General features: G+C 34.9%; 5 protein-coding genes across 5 annotated transcripts; 1 reads left to right on the top strand and 4 right to left on the bottom strand.

The window, feature by feature from the left end:
• Positions 1-1,978: 1,978 nt before the first annotated feature.
• LOC110421215 (uncharacterized) lies at positions 1,979-11,429 on the top strand. Its single transcript, XM_089784414.1, is given in 10 exon segments — positions 1,979-2,127; positions 2,299-3,251; positions 3,395-3,943; positions 3,946-4,041; positions 4,044-4,163; positions 4,166-4,604; positions 8,133-8,365; positions 8,450-8,638; positions 8,707-10,264; positions 11,135-11,429. Coding segments are annotated over 10 exon segments (4,581 nt in total).
• Positions 5,682-6,104, bottom strand: LOC149526864 (Plant self-incompatibility protein S1 family). Its single transcript, XM_089784405.1, is given in 1 exon segment — positions 5,682-6,104. A coding segment is annotated over 1 exon segment (423 nt).
• Positions 11,430-13,530: 2,101 nt separating the features above from the next.
• On the bottom strand, positions 13,531-13,965 carry LOC110421443 (S-protein homolog 18-like). Its single transcript, XM_021435045.1, has one exon. It carries the CDS (start codon positions 13,963-13,965, stop codon positions 13,531-13,533), a length of 435 nt encoding a protein of 144 aa, XP_021290720.1.
• Positions 13,966-15,120: 1,155 nt separating this feature from the next.
• Positions 15,121-15,555, bottom strand: LOC110421442 (S-protein homolog 18-like). Its single transcript, XM_021435044.1, has one exon. The coding sequence runs from the start codon at positions 15,553-15,555 to the stop codon at positions 15,121-15,123; it is 435 nt and encodes a 144-aa protein (XP_021290719.1).
• Positions 15,556-17,028: 1,473 nt separating this feature from the next.
• On the bottom strand, positions 17,029-17,424 carry LOC110421217 (uncharacterized). The gene has a single exon (XM_021434737.2). It carries the CDS (start codon positions 17,422-17,424, stop codon positions 17,029-17,031), a length of 396 nt encoding a protein of 131 aa, XP_021290412.1.
• Between the last annotated feature and the right edge of the window lie 1,503 nt (positions 17,425-18,927).

Genomic DNA, 18,927 nt, shown 5'->3' with positions numbered 1-18,927 from the left:
TATGATTAGATGATCCATTTGTCATCCATCCCTTTTTAAACAAGGGGCTTCAAATTCTAGAATCCATTTTTCTTTTACTTTGTCATCAAATATATTATTAGCTTTTTGTATTTTACATTGCAAAACCAACAACCTCTAAAATATGATATATATTTAAGGGAAAAGAAATTCTATTATGGATAATAGATTTTTCAATATTAATAAATTTTTTTTTTTTCGAAAAGTGATTTTTATTGATCGCAACGTCAACATGCCATTTTGAGTCTTAAACTTAACCGCAAAAGACTCTTCAAGCTGTACCATTATGCTTAAGAGGAATGGTAGCACTATAAGATAAAGATCCTAAAAACTCTAAAAGTTACAGAATACAGAGCATTTTGCTCATAATCAAAAGCAATTGGCAGCCTACACAAAAACAGCTCTGCCACTAATCAGAAACAAAAGACTTCAAGAGGGAAGCAACCAAAGCTAGCCGGCCAGAAGGAAAAGGACACCCAAAAAGCAGGCAGAAAAGACCAAGGCCGCAAATTTCCCCCTCGAAAAGCGGTAAACACCAGCATCCTCAGAATCAAGACTCGAAGATGAAGCTTCTCAAATCGCAACGGAGTGGCCAGCAGCGTTAAGTGACAGCAACACTCCAAGCATCAGCCGAAGATACGCACCAACAACAAAAGGCAAGAGAAGCATCACATAACAACCCGCCAGCTCAACCAGAGGCTTTGGACAGCCTGGCTTTGCCCGAATGAGAAAAAAAAAGTTAATAAGTGAAAAATATAATATTTTAAAAAAATTTAAATCATTTATATAAATCTTGATTTTTCTATTATACTCAATCAAATTTTTATATTTTATTTTAAATAAAATAAACTCTTCTAGTAACTTTGTTTTGAAATATGTAATCAATATATTATGTATCTTTTTGGGAATAAATTCAGAGTTTCCTTTCTTATTTATGTTGTGAAATTATAAAACACAGTACAACTTTAAAGTTGGACACTGATGTTCATACTTTTGAAGTATGAGATTGTCTGTAAAATACGTTCCAAAGACAAATGCTTCAAAATCGTAGTTTTATTAATTCCAATTAACTTATCATTTTGCTTTTATTGGGTTCAGTGGATTAATGGGGAGGAACGAACCAGTAATGTAAACCTCTGGGTTTTCAGCCCAATAGTGATTGATATTCTTGCAGGACGTTCATAGAGAGGATCTAGTTGAAAAGCCCATTGATTTGCACATGACGAGAGGTGTATAGACAACTTGGTCCAAGCTAAGCTTAAAGCTTGGAAACAAAGCCGACGAGTTGAAGCTTTTGGACTCAGTTAGCGTTCCACCGCGTCATCACATTCTTATACATGTTCTTGGGCTTGGAATTTAATAACTTGAGTTATATTTCCAACAAAAAAAAAATTACCTGAGTCATTTAATCCAAACCCTACCTATTACTGTTAAATTTCTTAAATTAAGGAGATAAATCATTCACAAGTTTACCGGATTTTTTCCTTCTCTTTTAATTTAGGTGACATTAATTGTATCTTTATTTTTACATTTCAAATTCAAATCTCATCATATGTGGATATAATCTAATTCTATATTGATTTTATTTGATTTAGTCGCTTGTTTAATTGTCTATTGATTTTTTCAATTGATATACTATTTGAGATGTATATTAAAAATTACTTTATTGAAATTGTAATTTCTACTTTTAACATGTAACCTTATAAAATAATCTTCTATATTATAGTACATTTTTCAATTGGAGATTCACTTTCCAAAGGTTATCCTTTAAATTAACCTTACCCTTGAATGTTTAAGGGCATTTTGAGTTTTTCTTCTTCTTCCTTAAATTGATATGTATAGTCAGCCTTTTTTGTTTCTTGAAATGCACCACAATAAATTTGAGTAATAAATTTTATTGCCCTCCTTTGGTCAGACTGTTGGCATGTTCTTAGAACATATAAGATGTAGTTTGGAGGGGATGGCCAATCCAATCCTGCTTGAGCTCAAGAATAGTTTTCACGACGAAGTGAAGAATCCTGGAAACTGGAAATCAACTGATCAGACACCATGTGGGTGGGTAGGTGCCAATTGCACTCGAGATTTGAAATTGGAATTAGTTGGTTTCTGGTTTTTCTTTATTTGAATTGAATGATAATCAGTTGAGTGGTCCAATTCCTGGTGAATTGGGTACTGCTTATTCTTTATCATATGTATTAAAACTTTAGCATCAACTTCAATCTGCACATTGCGTTATAACCATTGTATTTCGGAAGAAGCAAGTAGACTCTTTGGAGGTAGGTTGATGGAGTTGTTACTTGTTGCGACATTAGTGGTTAGTGTTTCAGAGGCGCTGAATCCTGAGGGAAAATATCTGTTAGAGTTGAAGAAGAGTATTCACGATGAATTCAACCAACTTGGAAACTGGAAACCCACTGACGAGACCCCATGCAGGTGGATAGGCGTCAATTGCACTTCCGACTACGAGCCACGGGTGGTGTCTGTCGATTTGAATTCAATGAATCTTTCTGGAACCCCGAGTCCTACTATTGGTGGCCTGACCCATTTATCATATCTTGATCTGTCTTATAATGAGCTCCTCGGACATATTCCAAAGGAAATTGGAAATTGTTCACTTCTTGAGTTCCTTCATTTGAAAAATAATCAGTTCAGTGGTCCAATCCCTGGCGAATTGGGTAAGCTCTCTTGTTTGAGAAGTTTGAATATATGCAATAACAAAGTCTCTGGTTCTCTTCCGGAGGAGCTTAGAAATTTGTCTTCACTTGATGAGTTTGTGGCATACACCAATAATTTGACTGGACCATTGCCTCGTTCTATTGGGAATCGCCGGTCATTGAGAATAGTCAGGGCAGGTGACAATGCAATTTCTGGTAAAATTCCTGCAGAAATAAGTGGATGTCAGAGCTTACAAATGCTTGCCCTTTCCCTTAACCATATTGGAGGGGAACTGCCCAAGGAAATCGGAATGCTGAAAAACTTGACCGATGTATGGTTATGCAATAATCAGTTAACAGGGTTTATTCCAAAGGAAGTTGGAAATTGTTCGAACCTTCAGACCCTTGCTTTGTGTGCAAATGGTCCTGTGGGGCAGATACCAATGAAGATCGGGAAACTAAAGGTGTTGAAGAGGTTGTTTGTCTACAACAACGAATTGAAAGGAAACATTCCAAAGGAAATTGGGAATTTATCTCCTGCAACAGACATTGATTTCTCTAACAATTATTTGACGGATGGCATTCCAACTGAGTTGTGCAACAACCTCAAGTTTTTGGAGAATTTTCATCTCTTCGCCAATAGATTGAATGGAAGCATTCCATGGGAGATAGGGAATCTATCTCTTCCAACAGAATCGCTTTCTCAAGATATTATCTGACAGGTGAGATCCCAACTGAGTTCAGCAGGATAAAGGGTCTACGCATGTTGAGCCTCTTCGAGAACCAACTTACTGGTGTCATACCAAACGAGCTTTGTAGCTTGAGGAACTTGACAGTGCTTCATCGTTCATTCAATTATATCACAGGTCCAATTCCTTATGGATTTCAATATTTTCCTCCAATGTCTGCGTTGTATCTTTCTAACAATTTTTTAAGAGGTACTATTCCTCAACCGCTTGGACTCTACAGCTCACTTGAGTTTGTTGAACTTTCAGAGAACCATTTGACAGGAAAAATACCTCCTCATCTTTGTCGTCATTCTAAACTTTATTGGTTAAACCTTGAGTCTAATCAGCTCTACGGAAATATCCCCGTTGGGGTCAAGAAGTGTGCAAATTTAAGGCCGCTTCGTCTGGCTGGGAACAAGCTTACCGGTAGCTTTCCGTCGGAGTTGTGCAATCTGGTGGAGCTTTCTACTATCTATTTGGACAGGAACAATTTTACAGGACCAGTTCCTGTAGAGATAGGCAATTGTACAACGCTTCCACGACTCCAGTTGCAGAAAATCGCTTCACATCCGAGCTGCCTAAGGAAATACGCAAATTGTCTCAACTCGTAATTTTTAATGTCTCGTCCAATTCGCTCAAAGGATTCCACTCGAGATTGTTCATTGCAATACGCTTCAACGACTGGATCTCAGTCATAACCGATTTTCAGATACTTTGCCAAATGAGCTTGGAACCCTTTCACAGCTTGAGCTTCTGAAACTTTCAGAAATAAATTTTCTGGACATATTCCTGCATCTTTAGGAAGCCTTTCTCGTTTAATTGAGCTGCAGATGGGCGGTAATCTATTTTCTGGAGAGATACCTCGAGAGTTGGGTTTTCTTTCAAGCTTGCAAATTGCGATGAACCTCAGCTACAACAATCTCACCGGCGATATACCATCGGAGCTCGGGAAACTTTCTTCGCTTGAAGTCCTCCTGCTCAATAACAACCATTTGAGTGGTGAGATTCCTACAACATTTCAAGACCTGTTAAGTTTAGAGGAATTCAACTTCTCATACAATAACTTAAGCGAGTCTTTACCCGCCATACCGATGTTTAAGAACATGAATTCCTGCAGCATTTTCGCAAATCCACCATATAAGGGAAATCATCTTCTTTATCCAGTGCCACTGACAAAGCTTGCTCTGCTGTTGGAGGACAACCGGTGTTGGCCCCAGAAACTTCAATTGACATGAAGACCTTCAAAGTCAGTTTCGTTGTGACTTACATAATCATTCTGTTGGCTTTTCCTGCAGTTTTGTACATAAATCCTTACTGGAGACAGGCTTGGTTTTATTATAGACATGGGTATTAACTATTGCCACTATTTCCTGACACACAATTTTTTCTTTTTAGTAGGCAAAAGAATTTTATAACTGATGAGAGTTATCAAAAAGCGTAACCCACCATCTAAAAGTACATATTTTTCTTGAATCATCTGTAACCTAACAATTTTGGTTTATAATATGTAACAATCATTACAATTTTAGATTTTCAATGAAATTTATTCGTTGTTGAAACTAATAAAATTATCTTTTTTAAAAAATAATATTACTTTTTTTTAAAAATACATAACGATCATATTATGCTGCCCTTATGAAATAAATTCAGAGTTTCCTTTGTTGTTTGGAATTTAGAGGAGGCCTGATCTACTAAGATTATGATTCACTTGAACGTTGTATTATGTTTGAATCTAGATTTTTTCTTGAGAAATTTTCCATAACACAGAGCAAATTTCTTCTTCTTCTTCCCCAATTTTTCCTTTTTTTTTAAACCTTTTTTTGGAGTAGAATTATATGCTTTTTCCATACAAAGGGGCTTGAAAATCAAATCAATAGCTTCACAAGTGGTGCAAAGCATATTAAGGAACAGGAAACATTTTGTAGAACCTTTTAGGCTAACTTCTGTTTCAGGTAATAACTTATAGGAAGTAGCAAATCGATAACACCTGCTTTTAAAGCAGGATGCTACTACTTATATTGGAAGGTAATCGGCTGAAAAATCCATGCGTTTTAACTTATAATAGTTAAATTTTTCTGCACATCTGTACCAAGCAAACTCGATGACTTAAATTTTCTATAAGGCATATAGACAGATAATTGACATTAGCCATACGTTTTTCAAAAAAGAAAATTCAATAAATTATTATAAACATGATCAGCCAGAAATTTCAGAGCACACAATCAACATGATTTGCGCCTTTATTTCATGAGGTAAATCTTTATTGCGAATACTGATGTGATTAAGAATCTATGTTCCAAGGGTAGCAGATACCGTATTTGGAAGTTTTATAATTAAACATTCAGTGAACATTTGGCCTTACATTCCACAAGCAACGATTACAAAGGGGGCTATCCCTGTTTGGTATGTAAATATCGAACCAATGGAAGGCTCCTTTCCATTGCTTGCTGCAGTAATACTGCGTCGTGCCCCTGAAATTCGGCTGGAACTTGAACTCGAAGTCGTTGTGGTAAGGAAGAAGTTGCACGCCGAGGTCATAGTTCTTGGATTTGCAAACGATGGTGAGGTCTAAGCCTGCGTTCAAATCATTAGAGATTACTACATCTGCTATGGGTACCTTGAAACGGGCTACGCTCGCGATGAAAAGCAATGTTAGAGGCAGCAACCTCATGATCAGCAAGAGGTTTGTAGTTGAAGGATTCATGTTTGCGAGTAAACCGCTTTCTGTTGGCTAGCAGAAATGGCTAAATTATATGGCAGTAAAATGGGCTTTCAGTTGATATATGACAGAGTCAGATTCAGGGTTATTAGCCATATATAGTATCCAATTATAGTAGTCATTTAATGTGATAGCAAATAAAGATGAAAATGCTTTAAAGAAAGCAGTCTGTTCTTGGAATCACACGAGGGAATCTGATTGGCAATTTAATGCAGCTATTATTTTGGCTCACATTTGGTGATTCTTTAGTGAGTCTAATGTTCATTTAATTTTGAACTTCTATCTATTCAGTTCCCTCTTTTATTTTAATTTTTTTTCTCTGCCAAAAGTAAGATTTATTTAATATATATATATATATATATATATCACTGAAATTTACAGTGTAAGAGTAGAGCTGAGTGTTACCCATCATGATTCAAACACCTGAAACTAAAATGCCACTACATAAAAAATAGCAAAGAGAAACACAATCCTACTACAAAAATGACTTAACCGAGAAGCCCATTTTGGTGCAAGAGAATATGAGAAACAGTCATAAAACATTCGGGTAAATCAAAGACAATATGAGAAGCCCAGTTCCCCCTTTAATGTATAACTCAAAGTAATTTTATTTTCCAAAAAAAAAAAACACAAAGTAATTTTTTAAAAATAAAACTCTTTGTTTCTCAAATTTTCTGATTCCATGTTAATCTATAATTATGAGACGTAGTTCTCCCCCGTCTCCAAATTTGTGCTACTCATAAATGTGAAAAATCGTAGTGTAATTTATGGTTATGTTAAAAATTTTTTCTTTATTTTAATTTTGGAACGATACTCAGTTCAGTGGTGCAATTCCTGGTGAATTGGGTACTACTAATTCTTTACCACGTTTTATTACAGCTTTAGCATCGACTTCAATCTGCACATTTGTGTCATAACCATAATAATTGGCAAGCAGCTAACTATCTCACAGCAGCAATGCCCAGGGCCTCTTGAGTATATATTCAGTATCCCACCAATTAAATCTTCCACATTAACTCTGAAAACTCCTCAAGACCTTGGAAGCCCTAACTTTTATGGTCGCCCAGCCAACATCTCTCTTTATCTTTGTGCTTTTTCTTTTGTCCTTACATGGTGGTGCTACTGGGAGTTGTGAATTTGGTTTGGGAAAAATAATAGTAATAGCCTTCATTCACACGCTATTTAGTTCCCTACAGGAAAATTTGGCAAAAGAAGAAGATTTTAATCTTAAACACTGGACCAAGGCCAAGGTCTTGTTAAAATAATCTTGAATATCCTTAGTCGTTAATCGTGTTCTAATTATTAAAATCATATCTTTTGGACCAGGGAACCTTTCAACAAATATTCTTGGAGACTCATGAATGTCTTTTTCTTCTTTTAGAGAATGCTATGTGGGTGCATTCTTTTCAAAATAATTCCATGTTAAAATGATGAATATTTTGGTTTTATTCTGCAATACCGTGTGGAACATGTGAATGCTTTGATTTATCATTATGAATAAACTTGAATTCCTCATCATTAATTCATTGATTAATTACTAATGCGCCTGGTTGGTGCGAAATTCCAATGCAGAGCTTCGATGATTAACAGCACTGATGAAATACGATAGTCTTAGTAGAATTGGGTTCCTCTACCATACGACCGTATCTAATAAGGGAGGTTGACAGAATAGATTCTGTCAAGTCAATAAATCAAAGAAAATATATATTCAAATGATCAATGGATTTTGAACAAACGTTTTTCTTTTCCTTTTAAGTATAGAGCATTGAATCAAGAATCACAAAATCTGCATTCGTTTTCTTCTTTAGTACTTAAATCAAAATTTTGAGCAATTTCGAACCAAGGAGTCTCTTTGGAGGTAGGTTGGTGCAGTTGTTACTTGTTGCGACACTATTCTTTAGCGTTTCAGAGGCGCTGAATTCTGAGGGAACATACCTGTTAGAGTTGAAGAAGAGTATTCACGATGAATTCAACCATCTTCGAAACTGGAAGCCCACTGATGAGACCATGCAGGTGGATAGGCGTCAATTGCACTTCAGACTACGAGCCGCTGGTATGGCCTGTTGATTTGAATTCTATGAATCTTTCTGGAACCTTGAGTCCTACTATTGGTGGCCTGACCCACCTATCATATCTTGATCTGTCTTATAATGAGCTCCTGGGACATATTCCAAAGGAAATTGGAAATTGTTCACTTCTTGAATTCCTTCATTTGAAAAATAATCAGTTCAGTGGTCCAATCCCCGGTGAATTATGTAAGCTCTCTTATTTGAGAAGTTTGAATATATGCAATAACTAACTCTCTGGTTCTCTTCGGGAGGAGCTTGGAGATTTCTCTTCACTTGATAAGTTTGTGGCATACATCAATAATTTGACTGGATCATTGCCTAGTTGTATTGGGAATCTCCGGAAATTGAGAATTGTCAGAGCAGGTGACAATGCAATTTCTGGTGAAATTCCAGCAGAAATAAGTGAATGTCAGAGCTTACAATTTCTTGGCCTTGCCCTAAACCATATTGGTGGGGAACTGCCCAAGGAAATCGGAATGCTGAAAAACTTGACTGATTTATGGTTATGGAATAATCAGTTAACAGAGTTTATTCCAAAGGAAATTGTTCGAACCTGCAGACCCTTGTTTTGAAAGCAAATGGCCTTGTGGGGCAGACACCCATGGAGATTGGAAAACTCAAGTTGCTGAAGAAGTTGTACATCTACATCAATGAATTGCATGGAAGCATTCCAAAGCAGATAGAGAATCTCCCCCTTGCAACAGAAATTGATTTCTCAGAGAATTATTTGACAGGTGAGATCCCAACTGAGTTCAGCAAGATTAAGGGTCTATCCTTATTGGGCCTATCGCAGAACCAGATTAGAGGAGTCATACCAAACGAGCTTAGCAGCTTGAGGAACTTGACATTTCTTGACCTTTCAAGAAATTATCTCACGTGTCCCATTCCTCATGGTTTCCAATATTTGACTGGAATGCTTCAGTTGCAGCTTTCTGGCAATTCTCTGAGCGGTACCATTCCTCAGCAGCTTGGAGTATACAGCCCATTTTCGGAGGTTGATTTTACTAACAACCATCTGACAGGAAAAATACCACCTTATCTTTTTCGGCTTGCTAACCTTGTTTTCTTAAGCCTTGGGGGTAATAAGCTGCACGGAAATATCCCAACTGGGATCAAGAACTGCAAGAGATTAAGAAGATTTAATCTAAATGGAAACAGGCTCTCAGGTACTTTACCTTCAGAAGTAGGCAATCTGGTGAATCTTTACTCTATCAGATTGGATGACAACAATTTCACTGGGCCAATTCCACCAGAGATTGGAAATTGCAGAAAGCTTCAATGGCTTCAAATTGCTGGCAATCACTTCACTTCTATGTTGCCAAAGGAAATTGGTAAACTATCTCAACTCATGCTTTTAAATGTCTCGTCTAATTTGCTGAAAGGGCAGATTCCATCAGAGATTGTTAACTGCAAGATGCTTCAACGACTCGATCTCAGCCACAACAGTTTTGTAGATTCCTTGCCAAATGAGCTTGGAACCCTTTCCCAGCTTGAGCTTTTAAAACTATCAGAAAATAAATTCTGTGGAAATATTCCTGCATCTTTAGGAAGCCTTTCTCGTTTGATTGAGCTGCAGATGGGTGGCAATGTATTTTCTGGTGAGATACCTCCAGAGTTGGGTTTTCTTTCGAGCTTGCAGATTGCAATGAACCTCAGCTTTAACAATCTCACTGGCAGTATACCATTGGAGCTTGGGAAACTTGCTTTGCTTGAAGTCCTCCTACTGAATAACAATCATTTGAGTGGTAAGATCCCGACAACATTTGAAAGCCTGTTAAGTTTGGTGGAATTAAACTTCTCATACAATAAGTTAACCCGACCTTTACCTGCCATACCTCTGTTTAAGAAAATGAATTCCTGCAGCTTTATTGGAAATCCATCCTATAAGGGTAATCCTTTTCTTTATGAAATGCCGTTGCCAAAAGCTTGCTCAGCTAGTCTAGGACCATTAGTGATCAAACCAGAAACTTCAATTGACATGAAGAGCTTCAGAGTGAGTTTCGTTGTGACTGACATAATCATTCTGCTGAGTTTTGCTCTAGTTTTATACATAAATCCTTATTGGAGACAGACTTGGTTTTATTACATAGAAAAAAGCATAATAAACCCTTGCTACTACTTTTTGGTAGACAATCTCTCCTAGCTAGCAACTTTATTTTAGTTTATGTTATCAACTTGTAAGTGTAGCTCTGCTACAATAATTTCAAACTTCTCTTTTCTTGCTTGGAATTTTGAGAACAGAACTCTAAATTTCTATTATGACTGAAACTGCTAGGACTTTCATAAAGCTCTGTAGCATCTACTGTTCATGCCTAAATGCTATAGTAAATGAAACATTTGTGGATCGGCTTCTCCTTATCTACGGAACATGAAGCCCGTCAGAGGTTGATATCTCAACAACACAAGATCTAAACTCTTTAATTTTGCTTTTAAAAAAAGGAAAAATTTATTTAGTGAAAATAGGGTATTAGTACATATATCCCCTTTCCCAAATTAAATTAAAAAACTTTCATTTTACTTTAATTTATTATGATTGACTGTTAATATGTATTCTCTTCCATCATTTTATCCGTGTTGCTCAAAATTGAATTTAATTGTAATGTTATCGTGTTTTCTAAAATTATTAGATTTTTCCATAGAAAAAAATGACTAAACTTTTCTTGCTTCAAGCAAGCAAAAAATGTTCTGGCTATGATATGCAATAAAAAATATATAATCATTTCTTTTTAATGAATTGTTGAAAAGTAATACAAATCAACAGTTCGATGCACGGGCACTAAGCCTGGTCGACACGCATATAACCAAATCAAAACAGCACAAAAATATGGCTTTACTCCTCGCAATGAAAAACATGTGACTATCATTAAGTGCAGCAGCTCTAATTAGCGTTCCACTTAAAACAAGTATCAAACTTTTCAGTATCATAATTGAACCTACATGGACCAGCTGGGTTTATACTCCATCGACAAACATGGCAATACAAATAATCTCTGTTGGCCACGAATATGTCGAACCAATGGAATTGATCTTCCCATGCCATGCTGCAGTAGAACTGCGTCGTGCCCCAAACATTAGGTCGGAAATGAAATTCCCAGGTGCCTTGATAGGAAATAACCTGTTTTCCGAGATCATCGTTTTTCGATTTGCAATGTACCGTAAGGTCCGAGCCTTTGCCTATATCGTTAGTGATTTGGACATGGACTTTGTGTGGAAGAAGTCCTGCGTCACACCATGCCACTAGGAGCAGAAGCAAGATCAGCGACGAGAAAAGTCTGGTAAAACAATCCATGATATAATAATCTAAGTATTTGTTTTTTTGGTGGAGAGTTTGTATGATACCTTTCTTGCTTTATAGATGATGGATCATTGGAAATGAACAGATTGATCTTAGTATCAATTGGACTTGCCATTTTGAGAGAATGTCTTTATAACATAAGCTGTCATGTTCTTGTAAAAGAAAAAATTGAAATTAGCATTTGCTTAAGTTTGATAGGGCAATGAATTATGCCTCCTATAATTATATGTCAAAAGTTGTGCTGTTCAATCTATATATGTCTGTATTAAGTTAAGAGAGAAGCAAATATAGGAGCTTTACTTATACAAATAAGGAAAAAGGGCGGAATTGCTTAAATCATAGTGTTAACTTAAGTCACAGCTGATTTATGTATATCATGATCTTGGCAATGATGGGTCACAGCTAGCTTATGTATAATATGAGCTTGGCAATGGTGGGTCACAGCTAGCTTACGTATATCATGATCTTAGCAATGGTGGGTCACAGCTAGCACAATTAATTTGTGGATGAAGGAAAAGTTAATCCATGGAATCAACAATGATCTACGAGTCTCACATATATCGACATTATCACATTGACGTATGTGTTAATTATCAGTACTACCATTTCGCTTTTGCACATTTTGGTTCAATTTTAGAGGATAGCTAACTTTAGGTGATGAATAAACTATGCTTAACATGAAATTTGAAACTATGAGAGAGAGAGAGAAAGAGAGAAGAGAAATTGAGGAAAGGGTTAATAAATCAAATCAATGAAACATCTAACGTGGTTAAAAAATGTTTTATTCAAGAATCTTGTGTATGAAACTTTTTTAATAGTACTTACAAATTTTGTTAAATTATTTAAAAAAATTTAAATATATTTTTTTAAGTTGGTGTTTTATTCAAATACGTTTTTATTCTTTTATTACATTCAATATAATCTCTAAATTTTTATTTTAAGTCAAATAAATTCTTATAATTAATGGTTGGTTAATTATTTTTAGTCAAAACATCATTTATTATTTTTTATGCCATATGGCATACTAACATATCATAGTGAATAGTGACGTGTTGTGCTAATGTAGCATGATAACATAGTTAAATGTCATTTTTTCAATTTTTATGTAGGTATAAAATGATAAATATATATCTTGAAAATTAATACAAAGAACCTATCTTTCAAAAAAAATTATAAAATAATAAAGTGACATTTTGACTAATGATAATTAATCAATTGGTAGTTATAAGGGTTTATTTGACTCAAAATAAAAGTATATAGACTTAATTGAATATAATGAAAAAATAAAAATTTATTTAAGTTTTCTTGAATAATTATAAATTTTTTAAAGTATTTTTTTAAAATAAAAAAAGTTATTCATCCCAAGATAACAAAGAGAAATTAATAAGAATTCAGGCTAAACAAAAAGGAGTTCAAACAAATAGCCCTTCATCAAGAACCCAAGCATTAGAAACACCCCTATTACCTTAGTTCCCTGAAATATCTTGAAAATTTTACCATCTTTAATCAATATATAGAAAATTTGTTATCTTTTGCAATCAACAATATATTTGATGGAAATTTTTTTTTAAAATATAGTTCTCTAAAATTTTCCTTACCATACTCTATACCATGTACGTACCTTGACAAAATTTGCATTTGTGCCCAAAGTCAATATTATAAATTCCTCAGTCATGCAAGGAAAAAAAAGGAAAAGAAAAATTGATATATGGTTTAAGTATATGTATCTCCTATTCAAAAAATTAAATTTGAATCCCCTTTTTGTCTAAACTCAAAATGAGGAACATTTGAAAAATTCTCATACTTCTTTTCTCAACTCTTTGATATATTGCACTGCGCTGCAACAAAATGGTTCCTACAAAAAGGATGAAACGTATATAAAAGCAACTCCAAATACTAATACTAATAGTGAAAGCTTGACCAAAAGCTGTAAGACATGAAACTACGCATGGAAAACAAAGGGATTCAATTAAAAAAGGATTAGCATTTATTAATTCCAAATTATCCTCACAGGGAAAAGCTGAAATTCATTTTACACTCTCTTTCGCTACCATGGATACTCATTAGTCCAAGAAGAATTATCGTTGCTAAAATAAATCCCATCATGCCTCATTGACCACAAGCAAGAGTTATGATACACTCGGCAGCGGTGTTCATCTCTCGTAGCCTTGAAAGCCTCAAAATACCTCTGCTTTCCTTCCCATCTAGCATTGCAGAAAAAAAGGGTGGTTCTGAGAAGGTTTATTCTGGAATCCCAGGTGTAATCCTGATGCTCCAACATGTTCTTCTCACCAAGGTCCTTGTCTTTGGACTTGCAATGGAGAGATAGCGCAGGGATATTGGGAGGCAAATCGGAAGGCAAATCGTTGATTATGTGAATATGGTATTCGACAACCAAAAGATCTTCATCGATTGCAAACGCCAATGGGCACATAATGCAAAGTGCCAGCATGGGCAAGAACAATTCTTTGAGGTTAGCCATGTTGTTGTTCTGAAAATGTGGGTGGTTGTTGATTTCTATATAACATTGAAGCTTATGTAACTAAAGCCACTTCTTTTCGGTACAAACTAAGCCACTTTCCCATTTATGGATTGAAACAGTACCAGGATTTGTCCTATGCAATAAAGACATTACTTTTCTTGTTTGTCTTTGCTGGGAAAAATTATGTACATGAGAGTTGTCAAATTTATTTAACATTAATTCGTCTTAATATTTCTCTTCTTAGGAAAGCCTTTATAAGGTAATTTAAGCAAATATTATTTCTAACAGACACGTGTTCGAACAAATAGTTGTATTTTGTCCATTGATAACAGACAATTATATTTATTGAAAAGTGTAAATACAAAACTCCTCCATACACTTTTAAAGTACACTTTAACTCTTCTTATTTTAAAACGTACAAACTTAATGAAAATCAACTATGAAAATGAAACAAATTTAAAACATAATTTTTATTTGGAGAAAAATAAGGAAAAAAAACTAAGATAAAATATTCAATTGGGTTCTAAATTCTATAATAAGATTATCAGAATAGATCCTGCTATAAAGTCAAAATTAATTTCTTAATCAATTCATAAGTAATTATTGAATATTTAAGTTTACAAATTACAAATTTAAATTTAAACAATGGTTAATATTTGTAATTAAATATCTAATGATCTTAATTTATTAACCTTATAGTAAGGTCAATTTTGATGATCTTATTATATAATTCAGATCCCAACTGAAAATTTTATCTTATTTTTTTTCTCTTATTTATCTGCAAATAAAATTACCCTTTAAATTTGATTGATTTGCAACAATGTTGTCATCTGCAACAAGCTTCCCAAAAGTTCAAAGTAAATCTGAAAAAATTTTGCAAGCTTAATCCTCTGATTATAAAAACCTTCAACCCAAAAACCAAAACACCAGAAGGGGAGGAGCATTTTTTTCAAAACAATTTACCAAAAAACACCACATTCATATGAACTTATCCTATCTCTGATAAAAAATCACTTGAAATAAATAAGCATAATGATGACATGGAGCTACGCATAGAAAACAAAGGGATTCAATTAAAAAAGGATTAGCATTTATTAATTCCAATTTATCCTCACAGGGAAAAGCTGAAAATCGTTTTGCGTACAATCTCTTTCACTACCATGGATACTCATTAGTCCAGGTAGAATTATTGTTGCTAAAATAAATTCCGTCTCCCCTCACTGACCACAGGCAAGAGTTATGATACACTCGGCAGCGGTGTTCATCTCTCGTGGCCTTGAAAGCCACAAAATACCTCTGCTTTTTTTCCCATCTAGCATTGCAGAAATAAAGGGTGGTTCTGAAATCGTTTATACTGGAATTCCAAGTATAATCCTGATGCTCCGACAGTTCCTTCTCACCAAGGTCCTCGTCTTTGGACTTGCAATGGAGAGATAAAGCAGGGATATAGGGAGGGAAATCCGGAGGCATATCGTTGGTTATGTGAATATGGTATTTGATAAACAAAAGATCTTCATTGACTGCATATGCCAATGGATACAAAATGCAAAGCGCCAGCATAGGCAAGAGCAGTTCTTTGAAGTTAGCCATGGTGTGACAATGTGATTGTTGATTTTTATATGATTTTGAAGCTTATATAACTAAAGCCACTCTTTTTTTGGTACATGATAAACCACTTTTGCATTTATAGTTAGAATAGACTTTCTATATAAAAGCACTAATGCAATAAATTCATTAATTTTCTTGTTTATGTAAGCCAGGAAAACTTATGTATATGACAGTTGTCAAATTTAATTGATATTAATTCTTATTAATATTTTCTCTATTTAGGAAGGCCTTTATAAGGTACGTAATTTAAATAAAATATTCTTTCCAAATAGGATATGTAAAATGACTGGAATATTATACACACAAAAAAAAGAAACAATGCTGTTGTGTATACAATTAATGCAAATTTTAAAAGATCTAAAATCAATTAAAATATTATTCCCAAATGGGTTGCACTAAAAGGTCCTAATTCGAAGAAGGAAACAGAATTAATTAATATGAATTTATAATTAATATATTGTAAGCGCACAGTATTTATACATCAATGAACCATAAAATGTATATAAAGGTAAAAATTTTAAAAAAAATTAAAATAAATATTGTTAACATTATGAGCATTTAACGCAAATGCACAATTAATGCTGCTTAATTATGAGAAAAAGGTTCTTTTGAATCGAAGGCCTGCTGCTCAAGAGAGACAGACCATTCACGCCCAGCAGAAGAGCCCCCAGAAAGGGCGTTCCCTTCACTGTAGAGGACTGGAAAACCGTCATGTTTGTTTTGCCAAACCACTTCCCGACATTACCAAAACTTCCTGAAGAACTTTGCCAGATCTATTCTTTATTTCCACGTTCTTTTGTCACCTAATGAAGCCATGGTGGGAAGAATTTAACTGTTTTCCCAAGAAAGGGTATCAGTTTATCAAAGGGAATTTACAAGCTTCACATGCATGACATACCACCCAACTGGAATTGGGTGAGAACTTCACATGCCTCGTGCAACTATAGTTAATTGAAGTCAATGATTTTATATAAATTTGAGGTTTTCTTAATGACTACGCACACTATAATTACTATATAAAATTTTTTTCAATACATTGAAAATCATTACTTTAACGGCTAACTATTCTATTTCATACAAAAATATTATTATAAAGAGAGTATTCTAAAATCACTCCTTAACAAACCCATATATATATAAATATATATATATATGTCAATCTGGTTAAACATAATAAAGAAAGAATTAATGTGCACGGGAATCACTTTCATGGCCATCAAATCGGCTCAGATGACTTTCAAAACAAAAAAGCTGCTCAGATATCTGCAAATTTAAGGAATCATTTTGATGTAAACATGTGACCATTGATAGAAGATTTTAGGGAAACATGGAAGATTTATTTTAATCCAGAATTCATCAGAAGCAATAACAGAAACAATTCTTATCAATTGGCTCAGAGTTACGATGATTCTGAACAAACAAAGAGCAGAAAAGAAATGAAATACATGCTAAATTTCACTCAGTGTACCATCCAGATTTTCTGACCCAGCTAGAATTATCCCAACTAAGATAGAACCCATCCTCCTTCACCAGCCAGAAAACTGCCTTGTGATTCTTATCTCTGCGAGGCTGAAACGCATGCCAGGATGCTATTTGCCTTCCCGAAATGGCTTCACAGTAATACAAGGCTTGTTCCCTGACACCACATTGATAATCATCCCCTACATGAAGCTCTCGCATCCCATGATCTGTATACTTGGAACTGCAGCGGATTTGCATCGGCCCTGAGTCCCTTGGCATGGCATTGATTACATGAACCGTTGCCAGATCCTTGTCATGTTGTCCAAGCCCTGCTACACTCAAAATGAATACCGAAACAAGAAACAGAACAAAATGGCTCCGAGCAACCATGTCAGCTAGAAATGTTTGTTGTCAACGATTTCTTTTCCCTTCTTCTCTCCCTTTTATAAGTGATAGAAAATACATGCACAAGGATGGAATGGACAGCTTTCCGATTATAGTGGAGAGATATAGCAATGGAAGTCAAAATACAGCAACTAAAAGTAGGTGGTCAATGACTTTGCGAACCAGCACAAAACCTCAAAATTATTGGTACTGCTTCACCTCAAAACAATCATTTTAGAACTGTCCCCAGTTAATGGATTAGCTTTTAAAATTTTAAATTATCCTTGATGAAAATCAAATATTCCTTTTAAAGTTGGGAATAATTTCTTAATTGCATGATTTATGATTGATCAGACCATCGCCTACAATCACTGCAGACTACCAGCAATCACTTGTGAAAGGAAGGGGGAAGCTTGTATTAGTAATTTTGACCTCAATTAATAGCTATATAATTAGACAATATCACCGATTTTCAGGACCACGAGTTATATCTTGACGTTTAAGATCAATAAAAGATAAAATCTGGCGACGTATGACTAGCTAGTGATCTTATAAGCCAAGCATATCAAAGACTTAATTTCAATTTTGTGAAGGTCTTGCTTCACGGATCTAAAGGTTTCTCTTATCAGTTTATATATAATCTAGAATTTTTTTTATCAATTTATTAGCATCTTTTGTAATCATGTGCATGCATATATTGTTTTGTTTTTAGTACATTCCAGAAGAATCCAAGTAGCAATTAAATCAGTCAACAAAAATGAAAGGGGAAGCAGAAGCATGGGACCTGGCATCTACCACCAGAAAGAATCCATCATCATCATGTCTGTAAGATATCCAAAACTGTCAATCATACAATTTATAAATGTCTCTCTTGTGTAGTGCTTCACCGCTTACCCCTCAAATGAATGGTTAAGATTATAGATTGTGCATTTAGATAGTGGATCCTACAGCATTAGTCGGTAGCTGGGCATGCCCTCGTGATTCTTTCTTTATTCCCATTCTACTTCGCACAATCTACAAATGATATGCATGATTTTGTCGATTTTAAAGTACTTTTTGAAGCAACTTCAGTGCTTTAATGGCTTTTTAAGAGTTTTTTAAGCTTTACATAGAAGAGATAAATTAACAATTGGATCTACCATACAATATATCAATGGTCAATAGAGGAAGATCGCTCATGACAAAGACAATATTGATGTTCTCATCATTTATTCATGGTAAACTTAGAAAATAAAAAGTAACATTCCTTAGCTATAACAAGTGACAATGCTATTGCTAATTTTCCCAGCCATTGATTTTCATCCAAATAGACTGATCATACCTAAAATAGAACCCATCCTCTCTCACTGACGAGAAGACATCTCTACGAAGCACATCTCTGAGAGGGTCAAAAGCAAGCCAAGAGCCCTTCTTGCTACCGTTCTCAGCTATGCATATGTACTGCCTATCTGGCCACCGCGTAATTTGAAAGTGTTCCCCTGGCTTTAGCTTCCACTCCTCCCCAATGCA

Source organism: Theobroma umbraticum, unplaced genomic scaffold (assembly GCF_002168275.2).
Source record: "Theobroma umbraticum cultivar Fairchild unplaced genomic scaffold, ASM216827v3 scaffold_130.0, whole genome shotgun sequence".
In the NCBI taxonomy this organism is placed as follows: Eukaryota; Viridiplantae; Streptophyta; class Magnoliopsida; order Malvales; family Malvaceae; genus Theobroma; species Theobroma umbraticum.
Note: the sequence above shows the minus strand (reverse complement) of the source record. Positions and strands in the feature narration are given on the sequence as shown.